This window comes from Pneumocystis murina, assembly GCF_000349005.2.
Source record: "Pneumocystis murina B123 chromosome Unknown supercont1.9, whole genome shotgun sequence".
Lineage (NCBI taxonomy): Eukaryota > Fungi > Ascomycota > Pneumocystomycetes > Pneumocystales > Pneumocystaceae > Pneumocystis > Pneumocystis murina.
This window is the reverse complement of record NW_017802367.1, coordinates 114622-127734: the sequence shown is the minus strand read 5'-3', so window position 1 is coordinate 127734 and position 13113 is coordinate 114622. Positions and strand designations below refer to the sequence as shown.

The 13113-nt window shown below is 26.3% G+C and overlaps 8 protein-coding genes across 8 annotated transcripts; 7 read left to right on the top strand and 1 right to left on the bottom strand.

The window, feature by feature from the left end:
* Positions 1–770: 770 nt before the first annotated feature.
* Positions 771–1465, top strand: PNEG_01911 (hypothetical protein). Its single transcript, XM_007875696.1, has one exon. It carries the CDS (start codon positions 786–788, stop codon positions 1446–1448), a length of 663 nt encoding a protein of 220 aa, XP_007873887.1. The 5' UTR covers positions 771–785; the 3' UTR covers positions 1449–1465.
* Positions 1466–1742: 277 nt separating this feature from the next.
* PNEG_01910 (hypothetical protein) lies at positions 1743–3747 on the top strand (the record flags this gene model as incomplete). Its single annotated transcript, XM_007875695.1, has 11 exons — positions 1743–1824; positions 1892–1924; positions 1969–2070; positions 2110–2164; positions 2212–2343; positions 2388–2471; positions 2560–2826; positions 2885–3028; positions 3071–3321; positions 3366–3425; positions 3469–3747. Exons 1-11 carry the CDS (start codon positions 1765–1767, stop codon positions 3745–3747), a joined length of 1467 nt encoding a protein of 488 aa, XP_007873886.1. The 5' UTR covers positions 1743–1764.
* A 1550-nt stretch (positions 3748–5297) lies between these two features.
* PNEG_01909 (hypothetical protein) lies at positions 5298–6658 on the top strand (the record flags this gene model as incomplete). Its single annotated transcript, XM_007875694.1, has 3 exons — positions 5298–5499; positions 5545–6556; positions 6601–6658. 3 exons carry the CDS (start codon positions 5298–5300, stop codon positions 6602–6604), a joined length of 1218 nt encoding a protein of 405 aa, XP_007873885.1. The 3' UTR covers positions 6605–6658.
* A 489-nt stretch (positions 6659–7147) lies between these two features.
* On the top strand, positions 7148–8272 carry PNEG_01908 (hypothetical protein; the record flags this gene model as incomplete). Its single annotated transcript, XM_007875693.1, has 7 exons — positions 7148–7249; positions 7292–7392; positions 7439–7496; positions 7536–7580; positions 7687–7818; positions 7865–8102; positions 8151–8272. 7 exons carry the CDS (start codon positions 7148–7150, stop codon positions 8270–8272), a joined length of 798 nt encoding a protein of 265 aa, XP_007873884.1.
* Positions 8273–8807: 535 nt separating this feature from the next.
* On the top strand, positions 8808–9477 carry PNEG_01907 (40S ribosomal protein S8-A; the record flags this gene model as incomplete). Its single annotated transcript, XM_007875692.1, has 2 exons — positions 8808–8885; positions 8935–9477. The coding sequence occupies 2 exons, from the start codon at positions 8808–8810 to the stop codon at positions 9475–9477; spliced, it is 621 nt and encodes a 206-aa protein (XP_007873883.1).
* Positions 9478–9628: 151 nt separating this feature from the next.
* PNEG_01906 (ubiquitin-60S ribosomal protein L40) lies at positions 9629–10074 on the bottom strand (the record flags this gene model as incomplete). Its single annotated transcript, XM_007875690.1, has 2 exons — positions 9629–9751; positions 9811–10074. The coding sequence occupies 2 exons, from the start codon at positions 10072–10074 to the stop codon at positions 9629–9631; spliced, it is 387 nt and encodes a 128-aa protein (XP_007873881.1).
* Positions 10075–10267: 193 nt separating this feature from the next.
* Positions 10268–10864, top strand: PNEG_01905 (hypothetical protein; the record flags this gene model as incomplete). Its single annotated transcript, XM_007875689.1, has 4 exons — positions 10268–10350; positions 10396–10488; positions 10531–10761; positions 10805–10864. Exons 1-4 carry the CDS (start codon positions 10327–10329, stop codon positions 10862–10864), a joined length of 408 nt encoding a protein of 135 aa, XP_007873880.1. The 5' UTR covers positions 10268–10326.
* Positions 10865–11042: 178 nt separating this feature from the next.
* Positions 11043–12128, top strand: PNEG_01904 (hypothetical protein; the record flags this gene model as incomplete). The annotated part of the gene is made up of 3 exons (XM_007875688.1): positions 11043–11179; positions 11230–11892; positions 11938–12128. Exons 1-3 carry the CDS (start codon positions 11158–11160, stop codon positions 12126–12128), a joined length of 876 nt encoding a protein of 291 aa, XP_007873879.1. The 5' UTR covers positions 11043–11157.
* Between the last annotated feature and the right edge of the window lie 985 nt (positions 12129–13113).

Genomic DNA, 13113 nt, shown 5'->3' with positions numbered 1-13113 from the left:
AAACAATAGTACTTTATTTTTAAGAGAAAGAATTATATAATAACTTTCAACCTCAAGCCAAATTCAACACATTAAAGTAAAAGTAATATTTTTAATTATCTACTAGAACATATGCCATATATTACGTATATATGGCACATATATAGTGCATATATCGCGCATACATCACGTATATATCACATATACATTACGTACATAATCCTTATTTCTAGTTTCAAGTACTCCATCAAATTGATACTTTACAATTCCATATATTTAAATAGCATCATATTATACATACATTATTAAAAACATGCAATACTATTATACTATAACTCGCCACACTGCCACACATTCCATATCAACATCTTAATTCCTAAAATTGCCTCAACAAAATCTTTCACTAAAGTATAAAACATAATTATATACATTTCTAAACAACTATAATTTCAAAATATTTTGTTTAAAGGGTTATACATGTTTAAAACGTGTTATTCTTCAATTCTTACTTTTATTTAAAAATCTGACACGTAACGCGTCTTAAATATACATCTAAATTATATACGTTAAATAACCCTAGGCATGGCTTGTGACTATACGTTTTAACCGTAAATAATGAGGAGGTTGAAATATTACATATCATTTTATCCAAAAAAGGAAAAAATGGAAAATAAACCCCTGATTAAACGTGTCAAGGAATGTTCTTCACGTCGAGACGTGTTAAATCAAAAATATAAATATAAGGGAGAATCCTTGCGAATTAATAATTTGCATTTTTATTTAAGTTGTTTTTTTGGCTAAGAAATATGAGAGTTGTTGGAGTCTTATCAGTGTTAGCATTTTTTTCTAGTGTATTAGCAGAGTCAGAGAGGGAACCTAGTTTGCTTCCTAGATGGTTTGGTTGGGGTAGTGGAGGATCAGATAGTACGCCAAATGTTGATTCAAAAGAACTGGGAAATAAACTACCGGATACTAAGAATTTTGAAGATACTAAAGGTGGTCTTAAAGATATAAAGGGGGGTGTCAAGGAAAAAGATATAAAGGGGAATCTTAAAGACAAAGATATAAAGGGGAGTGTCAAAGAAAACGGACACTTAGAGTCAGTTGTTATAAAATTAAAAGATGGCACAACCAAAACAACATCAGGGAAATTATTGACGACCACAACAGTTGTAGCATCATATACTACCTCAATCTCAGGGCCAACTACTTTGAATGAAAATGGAGTTAAATATATGGTGGTTGGGCCGACTGTTCTTACAATTACAGATTGCCCATGCACGCGAACTTTGACATTTATGACATCAACAGTTACGAAATGTGTTTGTACAACAGAGGTTACGAGTTTTGATGTTTTACCTACAGATGATATGCCTTTTGTAAATTTTGCTACCAAATCGAGTATTGCAGGATTTGGAATGGCCTTTATTGCATTTTTCTTGGTCTTTTTAACTATGACGCTGTTTTAAGGCCATGTATTTTTGGGTCTCTTAATCATTTAGATGAATACTGTTTAGTTGAATATTGTTTGTATTGTGGATACACTAGGATGTTTTCTATAGAATAATTAATAGTAATATTAATTTTTTTCAGTAAATTTGCCTGTTAGTGTTATGCCATCTAATTATAGGGTTAAAAAATAATTAATATATTTTAAACTTTGTGTTGAATTTTAAATTTTTTTCTGTTCTACGGAATTTGCGAAGTTTTTGTAATAAGCGCATTTATACATAAAATAATATACAAGCGAGTTAGATAAATATTTTGAATAGAATAACAACTTCGATGTATCCCTATTGCCGAATAGTAAATCTTTTTCCACGAGTTAATGGGTTACGTTTGCAGGTATATTTAAGTTTACATAAATTTTCTTTTTATAAAAAATATATTTTTTTCTAAATAATTTTTGTAGAAATTATATATGTCTCTTTCATCCAATAATTCGGTATATTTTAATATTTATTTATATGAATATTCTATATATTATAGCTTTTAAGCACACCTTTGTCAAAATCTGATCCAGAAGTAGATAATTTAATTAAATTAGAAACAAAACGTCAATTAGAGTCAATTGTATTGATCCCTTCTGAGGTATATTTTTTATCTTTATTTTATTTATTTATTTTCAAGAATTTCACATCTCAAGCAGTTTTGAATGCGTTGGGATCTCCTATGCAAAATAAATGTAAATACATAATGTTTGATTTGTATTAGTTTTTATATATCTATTAGATTCTGAAGGATATCCGGGTGATCGTTATTATGGGGGAACCATGTATATTGATCAGATGGAATTGCTTTGCCAGAAAAGAGCATTGGATCTTTACGGCTTAAATCATGAAGAATGGGGCGTTAATGTTCAACGTACCAGCAATATTTATATATATTTATTAAACTAAATAAATTAGCATTATCAGGGTCTCCTGCTAATTTTTATGTATATACGGCGTTAATGAAGCCTCATGAGAAACTTATGGGGTTGGATTTACCAGGTATTATATACATAAATACTAATATTCCTTTGTTTTTAAATACAACATATCTATTTTTTAATATATTTTTTATTAACATATATATTAGATGGTGGACATATTTCCCATGGTTATTCGACTACATTTAAAAATATTTCAGCCGTATCTTCTTATTTTTCATCTGTTCCTTATAAAACTAATCCAAAAACGAATATTATTGATTATGATGAACTCGAAGTTCTTTCAAAACGTGTAATGCCAAAAATTATCATTGCAGGAACATCTTCTTATCCTAGACTTTTGGATTATTCACGTTTTTCCAAGATTGCAAAGAATGTGGGTTCTTTTTTGATGGCGGATATGTCACATATTTCAGGTAATTATAATATTTTATATTTTTTTCTGTTTTTATATACAAAATTTCACAATTGTAGGTCTTGTAGCTGCAGGCGTAGTTCCTTCGCCCTTCGACTATGCTGATATTGTTACAACTACGACTCATAAATCATTACGAGGACCTCGTGGTGCTATGATTTTTTTTCGGAAAAAAATAAAAAAATTAGATAAGAATGGCAACGGTAGTAGATTTTCTTTAATGGTACTTGTCTCATTTTTTTTAGAAGTTCTTTATAACCCCGAAAATCATATAAATTGTTCTATTTTTCCCGGACATCAGGGTGGTCCTCATAATCATACAATATCTGCACTCACTGTTGCTCTTAAGCAAGCAAAAACTCCAGAATTTAAAGAATATCAGAAACAAGTGCTTAAAAATTCAAAAGCAATGTCGGACAGATTTATAGAATTGGGCTATGAACTTGTAACAGGAGGCACTGATACTCACTTAATTTTGATAGATTTGACCAAAAAAGTACCATTTATTTCTATATAAATGATAATTAATTATAACATTAGGGCATTGATGGTGCTAGAGTTGAAAAAGTTTTAGAATTGGCAAATATTTCTGCAAATAAGGCATAAATATATATATATATATATATATATTAACCTAAAATAGAATGCTATTCCTAGCGATAAATCGCCTTTTACTCCAAGTGGTTTAAGATTAGGATCCCCTGCAATGACTACACGAGGACTTAAAGAAAACGATTTTCTTAAGATAGTCGATTTTGTTGATAGAGCTATAAAAATTACTATTAATATTCAAAAAATATGTCAAAGTAAAAAGTTGATTCATTTTAAAGAATATCTCGGTACTGGTGAGAATATTACTGAATTACATGATTTAAAAAATGAAATAATAGATTGGGTATCTAATTTTTATATCCCATACTAAATGTTAAAATATAACTACATTTAATTATTTTTATTATGTATTTTTTTAAAAAATAATTGAGTTTATTATCTTAAGTTATCGAAACATCATATTCTTTCTTGAAAATGCCCTCTATAACAAACAAAATGATAATCAACAGAACTAATATTTCTCCAATATTTTATATTTTTCTTTTTTTTTCAGAAAATATGACAAATAATGTAGAATTTTATAAGCTTGTCTTAAAAGATAGTCTTGAAAAGATTTTTTTTGCTAGAAAATTTATACATGGATTAACTAATAGTTTTATAGATTTTTTTAACAATTCGGTATATTTTTACTTTTTTTTGATGAATTTTAATAATAGATTTATAGGTTCTTTTTAAATCATTTTATTGGCTATTTTTTCATTTTTTTCTGGAAAATTATTAACTTTTTAGATATACTTTTTGTTTTTTATATATAAGAACTTTAAAGGCTTTTTTTGTTTTTTTTTCAAAGTAGGTAAAAATGTTATATTTCTAGTTATTAATAAATTTTAATATTTTATTAAAAGGATATGCAACATTAAGAAAACAATGATTAACTTTATTAATATTGTTTAAATTTATTTATATATATTAATCATCTTAAGGAATGGGATGGTCTTTTACTTCTATATTTTGTTTCTTGTTCAATATTTGTATAAATATTTCGGAACAAATTATATGGATTAAAAATACAAAGTCTGAACCTATAATTTTAATCAGAAATAAATTAGATAAGGTATCTAGTTAGAAAGTTTCATTTGAAAAATTTCGATCTTTAGTAGATTGATTTGGATTCAAATTTATTGAAACGAGCACAAAAACATTCACAAATCTTAAATCTACTTTTCATGATATTATGAAAATAATTAAAGAATCAAAAAAAATCAAAGCAATACCTTTTTTTAAAAAAAAAAGCAGAAAGAAAATTATACATTATTTTTTTGTGGTTTTTGTTGTATTCTATAACTTTTTTCTTGGGAAAAGAGCTCTATTTCATAAAAACGTTAATTTTGTAAGACAAAACATTGCAAAATACATATTTTTATTTTCTAATATGAATTTATTTAGGTTAATATATTAAATAAAATTTATAGCAAGCATTCATAAGTCTAAATGTTTTGGATTTTTTTCAAATAAATATCTTACTCTTTGGTATTAAAATTCATAATATTTTATTTTGTTTTTTATTTAAAAAGAAATCTATTGGTTTTAAAACTTAACTTTTTTCCTTATGCAAACTAGGATCTCGATAACGATTTTTCTTATCTAGATCATTGATTTAGCATTAAATCGTGAATAAAAGATAAGAATTAAGAATAAAACGTTTTAAAGAAGGGTTATTATTAGAAAATTCATTGTTTCTTATAGGTAAATATTTTCTATACTTTAATGAACCATTTTTACTAAATATTACTTTTAGAAATTAATATATTTTTTTAAAAAAATACTCTTTAATTCTTTTATTTATTATTCTTATTCTATCATATTTTCTTTTTATCATTTTATTCTATATATTATTATCAACTTTTAATATTATGAAAAATGATAAATCATAGTGCTATTTCTTTAGATCTCAAAGCACATAATCATAATATTTATGATAATTTTTATTTTAGCGAATTATCAGATGAAGATAATGTTTCTTCTGAGAACATTCAAGAAAGTTTGACATCACTTGTAAAAAAATTGAAATGGAAAATAGCTAATAAAGATCGAGATAAAGAAAAACTTTTCAGTGATTATGGTTAGAAGTCTATTATAGCTCATTATTTGATCGTTAATTTTGTAGAGAATCTGCAACAAAAGTACAATACATTGTTATTATCCTATGAATCTCTTCAGGTATCTTCATCAAAACAGTTGGCAGATATGAAAGCAAAATTATTATCTCTTTCTTCCGAAATGAATAGAAATATGAATAGTCTCTATGAGGAATTGGAAATTAAAACATTGCATCTCAATGAAGTGAAACAAAAACTTGAAAAATTTAAAAAAGCAAATCGTATAGCTAATGAACATATTGAAAGCCTTCAAATAGAATTTAATCGAGAAAGAAGTCGTTGGGAAGAAGAAAAAATAAAATTAAGTTTAAGTTTAAGTAAAAATTCTCTCAAAAAAAACGAAATATTAGAAGAGTTTATGTTATTGCATAAGTATTTTGAAAATATAAAGCTCGAATCTTTAGAAACAAAGGAAAACTCGTCTGTTGGTGCAGCATCATCTATTAATATTAAAAATGATGGCATCATTGCATCATCTTTTGATAATTTTTTTCCAGGTCAAAGTCTTGCAACAGAATTAGGTTTGTGTTCTGATAAGGATAAAAATTCGAATTCCGAAGCATTTATCTCAATAGATTTTTTAGATATAAACAATTCTTCTGTTTTTTCCAAAACATATACTTCTGACTGCCAAGTAGATAAAATTTCTCTACCTCTAAAAGAATCTATTCTAAAACCTTCTTCAGAAGATGTTATTTATTCTCCTACAAATATCAATACGTCAATTACATCATCTACAAAAATAATTGAAGAAAAAGTTTCTCAATTGACACTTTCTACTCAAACTCTACCAACGAAAAAAACGTCTATGTTAAATATGATTCAAATATGTACAAATTATTCATTAAATTTCAAAAATCCACATTTATTTGAATCTGAAAAATCTAAAAACTATCTTTTAAAGAATAAAAAGCCTTGTGTTTCTACAGCTACTTATTTTTATAAACATCAAAATTCTAGGATTTCTCCACCATTGCCTATTCCTATCAGAAAAGCTTCTCTTATTTTCAAAAGCATGTCGTAAGTTTCTTTCAATAAAAATAATTTACTTTTAAAAGTATTAGATAATAATATTTTTTTTGGATCATTTTAAAACTCTATAATACATCAAGCATTCTTCATCAAATAAATTTATATACAACAAAAAAAAATCACTAGAAAATAACATCAGATACATCTTTCAAAATTCTCACCTATGCTCATCATTTATTATTAGAAATACTTTCAAACTATACATCTCTATCATTAATATAATCTCAGAACTTTTCCTTTATATAGTTCTCACTATTTTAACAAAAAATGTCTCTACTATCTTAAATATTAAGACATTTAACATTTAAAATTAATTAAACTCATTAATACCAATATACCAATTAAAAAGCCTTTAGATCCTTTGATAAATATTAATTATAAAACTCATATTATAAATTAATTCTTTTTAAAACTTAAACATTATATAAAAAATCATTTAATTCTTAAATCTATTTCTTTAAATATTTCTAATTCCATATTATCTTTAATAGATAATATCTTAATATTAGATAATCTCGTTGCTATAGAAAGGTTCTCTAGACGACAAAAATCTTTAAAGATTTTTACCAACTTAATAAAATGGAGAAGATTCTTAAAAGCTTTTCTAAAGATGAAATAGAGACGTATGATTCTAAAGAGTCTGTTTATAAAAAAAGAATCCCGTATAATATACTGAAAGAGGTATTCTTTTTTCTTAATTTTAAATACTTATTCACAGTACAGAAATATTTAAGTGTTTCAGAAGTTACATCAAAAATTACACATGGCACAACGACATTATCATTTCGTTTTTCAGAAGGGATTATAGTAGCAGTTGATTCTAGGTTTATTTATTGTTTTTTAAATCTAGTACTTATTTTTGCTGTGCAGAGCTACAGCAGGAAGCTGGATTGCCAGTCAAACAGTTCATAAAGTGATTCATATTAACGTTAGTTAATCTGTTTATATGAAAATGCTTATAAGATAGAATCATCTTTTAGGAACAATGGCAGGTGGAGCAGCAGATTGTCAGGTAAGAATAAATCGGAAAGGCTTTATAAATTATAAATTGATGATATAAAAATTTTCTTCTATTTTTAAGAGGATTTTTGTATATTTGTATTTCTAATATGTCTAAGTTTTGGGAAACAGTATTATCTATGGAATGTCGTCTCTATGAACTTAGAAACAAAACACAAATTTCAGCAGAAGTATCATCTAAAATCTTAGCTAATATTCTTTATTCGTATAAGGGTATGGGTTTATCAGTGGTAAATAAGAATAATATCTCTATAATCATTAAAATTTCACTTCTAGGGAACTATGATTTGTGGATTAGATTCGAAGCGTGGAACTAGTATATTTTATCTTGACAGTGAAGGTACACGACTTAAAGGAAATCTTTTTTGTGTTGGATCAGGTCAAACATTTGCTTATAGCATTCTTGATGCTGAATATCATTGGAATTTACAGAAAGATCAAGCAATCTACTTAGCAAAACGTGCTATTCTTGCTTCAACACATAGAGACTCTTATTCCGGAGGATTCATTAATAGTAAGTTGATTTATTCAAACATTATTCTTTAGTTACTTATTTTAAAAGTTTATTATATTAACGCAGATGGCTATGAATTTTGTGGAGGATTTGATGTTGGGAAATTATTTTATGATACTATTAAAACAGATAATTCTTTTCAACATGTAATTCAAGCATCTACATCTTAGATAATCTCTTTGGAATACATTTATCTTCTTAAAATTTATAAGACATTAATATACAATAATCTTTAAAAAACCCTTATACAAAGAAATATTAATCTAAATTAAGCTCTATTTTATATTTTTAAATATATTTAAATAGTACCTTTTTTGAATTTGTCTTGTATAAGGTTTTCAACACTTTAGGGTTAATCCTTAAGTGTTCGGAACCAAGCCTTTTTAACTGCAAGATTTTAACCTGCAGATTACATTATTTTTTTGGGTCTGGATTAAAGAATAAGGTTGAGGAATATTACTGATATTTTTAAAGGAAAGAATTGACTTGCTTAAGGATCTATTTGAGCGTTTTCTTCCCTTAAAAAAAAGCACATTTTTTGATTTTTTTTTTAAGAAAAATAAGTTTCATTTTAATCCTTAAAAAAAGGCAAAAAACCAAAATAGGGCCTACAAATTAAAATTTCATACGTACTTTAACTATTATTTAAGTTGTTGAAACAATTTTGAGGCTTTTTTCTTTGAAAAACTAACAATATTAGAAATTATGGGTATTTCTCGTGATTCTCGTCATAAACGTTCTGCAACAGGAGCAAAACGTCCTCATTACCGAAAAAAACGGAAGGTATGTTACTAAAACACTTTCAAGGTCTCTTTTAATATTTTTTATATAGTTCGAATTAGGCCGGCAGCCAGCAAATACACGAATTGGTCCTAAACGTATTCATATTATTCGTGTCCGTGGCGGGAATAAGAAATTTCGTGCTTTGAGATTAGATTCTGGTAATTTTTCATGGGGTTCTGAAGCAATTTCAAGAAAAACTCGAATTATTCAAGTAGTTTATCATCCATCTAATAATGAACTTGTTCGTACAAATACACTTACTAAATCTGCTATTGTTCAAATTGATGCAACTCCTTTTAGACAATGGTATGAGTCTCATTATGGACAAAGTATTGGTAAAAGACAAAAAAAAAGTGATCAAACAAAAGATCTAGAACCAGTTAAACGTTCTGCACATGTTTTAGCAAAAATTAGAATGCGAGCAAGATCCGCTAAAATCGACGTAGCATTGGAAAATCAATTTAATAATGGACGACTTTATGCATGTGTAAGTTCACGCCCAGGTCAAAGTGGACGATGCGATGGTTATATTTTGGAAGGTGAGGAATTGGCATTTTATTTAAAACGAATGTCAGCAAAAAAACATTCATAAAATGAATATAAATCCTTTTTTATTAAATTACATTCAATTATTTATTTTAAAATTCAAATCCCAAAAATCCTAAAATATACATAAAAATCTTTTAAGTTTACAATAAAAATCTATTTCTTATATTTCAATAAAAAACATATTAGTTTTCCATTTATTTCAGCTTCTTTTTTGGACGTAGTTGATTTGAGTGCCCACACGACCGTTTTCTACAATTAGTTGCTCTTAAAGGAAGACGTGCATAACATTTTCGACAAATCATCTTTTCGCAATTATACTATAAACCTGTTAAATCAAACTACGCTATATACATAAATTTTTATGTATAATTTCTACTTTTGATGCAAGTGCTTTTAAAGATGGCTCAATAATTCCACCACGAAGACGAAGAACTAAGTGTAACGTAGATTCTTTTTGAATATTATAATCTGATAAAGTTCTTCCATCTTCTAATTGTTTTCCTGCAAATATTAAACGTTGTTGATCTGGAGGAATCCCTTCTTTATCCTGAATCTTGCTTTTAACATTATCAATCGTGTCCGACGATTCAACCTCAAGAGTAATCGTTTTTCCTGTAAGTGTTTTAACAAAAATCTGCATTTTTAATAAAATAATAATTTCTAAAAAAAAACGATCCAAATAGACTTGAAACTAAGGTTTTTCTAACCCTTTAAACCTTTAAATTTTTTAAGGGTTTAACCTTATATTATATAGTTAGGTTTAGGGTTTCGTCTGCTTTATTCTTTTCGAGATAGGGTTAAAAAAAATTAAAAAATCAGAGATTTTTATGCTCCAAAATTCATAAAAATATAATACTTCGAATAATATTAGTATTTTTATTAAAATCTTAGAATGTTGGGTCGGCCATTATTTCGAGTATTTTTTTAAATGTTTTTATCTTTTAATTTAATAATAATCTAGCGTATGATCGAAATTGGACGAGTTGTTTTGTTTATAGAAGGAGAATATAAGGGAAATCTAGCAGTTATAGTTGAAGTTTTAAATTGTCGTCGGGTAAAAATTAAATATATTTTTGAATTAAATTTATAGTTTTAGGTTATTGTTGATGGACCTAAAACAAATGTACCTCGTCATGTTGCATCTCTTAATGATATAATTTTTACATCTATTGTTGTTCATTATTTATCTCCTGGTGTTCGTACGGGTATCGTTGCAAAACAATGGGATTCACAAGATATAACGGCTAAGTGGAATGTTACAAGATTAAGTAAAAAATTAGCAGCACGACGTCGACGATCTGAATTGAATGATTTTGAGCGATTTCAAGTCTTTTTTCTCTATTTTTTCACTTTTATTAATATTATTTTAGGTAATGCTTTTAAAGAAACAACGACGTCGTGAAATTACAAGAGTACTTGTTTCAAATTAGTTTTTTGAATCTATTATTTATATATAAGTCTTTTTATTTATTCTTAATTATTGAATGAATATTTTCTTGAATTATAATAAGTCATTATAAAAAGCATAAATTTAAAAAATAGATATTTCTAGTTTAACGCATATAATTTGTAAAAACGTGTATAAAACTGTCTAAAATATATTTATGAAATTATATGTTTAATAAGACATAAATTTATTAATAAAGTTTGTTTAAAAGACACATATATGACGTATATATCACGCATATATTAGACACAAATTGATTAAATTAATTTCTATTAAATGATTTATTTAGATTCATCAGGTAAAATTATTATTTTTCTTGGAATTTTTTAATTTTTTATATTTTTTTAGCTCTTAAATCAGTTAAACATATCCTTCTTGTCCTATCAGGTAAAGGAGGAGTTGGAAAATCGTCGGTTTCTGTCCAGCTTTCTCTTTCCTTGCTTCTTATGGGATTCCGTGTTGGTTTACTTGATATTGACCTTACCGGACCTTCAATTCCTTATTTATTAGGCCTTGAAGGATGTCATATTTATCAATCATCTTCAGGATGGGTTCCGCTTCATCTTTTTATAAATGAGCCATCAACAGAAATGAAAGTTGTTTCTATCGGGTTTCTTTTGCCAAGTCGTGGGGATGCAGTTATTTGGCGTGGATCTAAGAAGACGTCTATGATTCAACAGCTTTTAAGTCATGTTGAATGGGGTGTACTTGATTTTTTAATTATAGATTCACCTCCAGGAACAGGAGATGAACAAATTGCAGTAACGGAAACATTACATGCTATGAATTGTATAAAAAAGAGTCATGTTGTAGTTGTAACAACGCCGCAAGAAGTATCATTAGTAGATGTACGTAAAGGTATTAATTTTTGCCGAAAAGCTGGGTTGAATATTTATGGAATTATTGAAAACATGAGTACTTATATCTGTCCACATTGCTCTACATCTACAGATATATTTTCTAGTGGTGGAGGAGAAGAACTTTCTGAATCTTATCAAATACCACTTCTCGGTAAATTTTATATTTTATATTTTTATTTATTTAATGATTATTTAGGAAAAATACCATTAGATTCTACATTAGCTGATCTTATTAAATGTCAACCTGCATCTGACTTAAATACAAGTGAAAAGATTCCTTTGTCAGAATTAGTAGATGAGTCGAACTGGGATTTGCCTGAAAGATATAAGAAATGCACTTTATATCCATTATTTAAAGAAATTGTTAATAAAATTTTGGAAATCTAACTAGTTTTTTTACAAAATTCATTATACATCAAAATTGGATAAAAATTGAGGCATTTTATCATTTAGAAACATATTAAAACAGTTAATCAAACAGCAAAATATATTTTCAATCTTTATAAACTAAAATTTAAAAATGCAATACATATGAATATATGTCATTATATATAGATTCGATCAATGAACATACGTCTATTTTTACTTATATTTTTATCAACGAAGGAAGAAGTTTATGTTTAATTTTTGTAAAACATATTTGATTTCTACAATTTAAAATTGTCCGGATTTTTATTTTAAAGACAAAGATAAGAAGGTATTGTTAGTTTTATTAAGGGTTAATTTTGACAAATAATAACTTTTTTAGTTATTCACAGGCATTTGATTAAATTAATATGATTTGTACTATTTCAATTATTATTTCTTTATTGATAACTTTCAATATATTCAAATGAAATAAATTGGTGTATTAAAAACATGGAAATAATATTATACTTGTTTGATAATACATTCCTAAAAAATATTTAAATCGTCAATTCTTAATAAATTAAAGTAGATGATATTTATGATTGTTTAAATTAATATTAACTTTAATTAGTTATATATTTAAATAAAAATAATGTAAAATAGATAATATAATATCTAAAACGAAGCAATAAAATCCTTTCTAATATTCTGGATGATCATTTTTTCTAATAATAAATAGCAAGAATCTTTTCTTTTGTTATTTTTTCAAAGTTCATTTAATTAAATAATATTTCTTTCAATTTAGAATAAAAAATCTATTAGAAACATAATTCAACAGATTTAAAATACTAATACATAGAAGAAACCATCGTTCTTAGGCTTTAGTTTGCATTAGTAGATTCTTTTAAAAAGACAATAAAAAAACAATATTGATTTCATTAGAAAATTAAAAGTATTAGATGCATTCTAAGAGTCTATAAAGATAAAAAAGCCCTATTTATTTAAATTATATATGTTGTGCCTA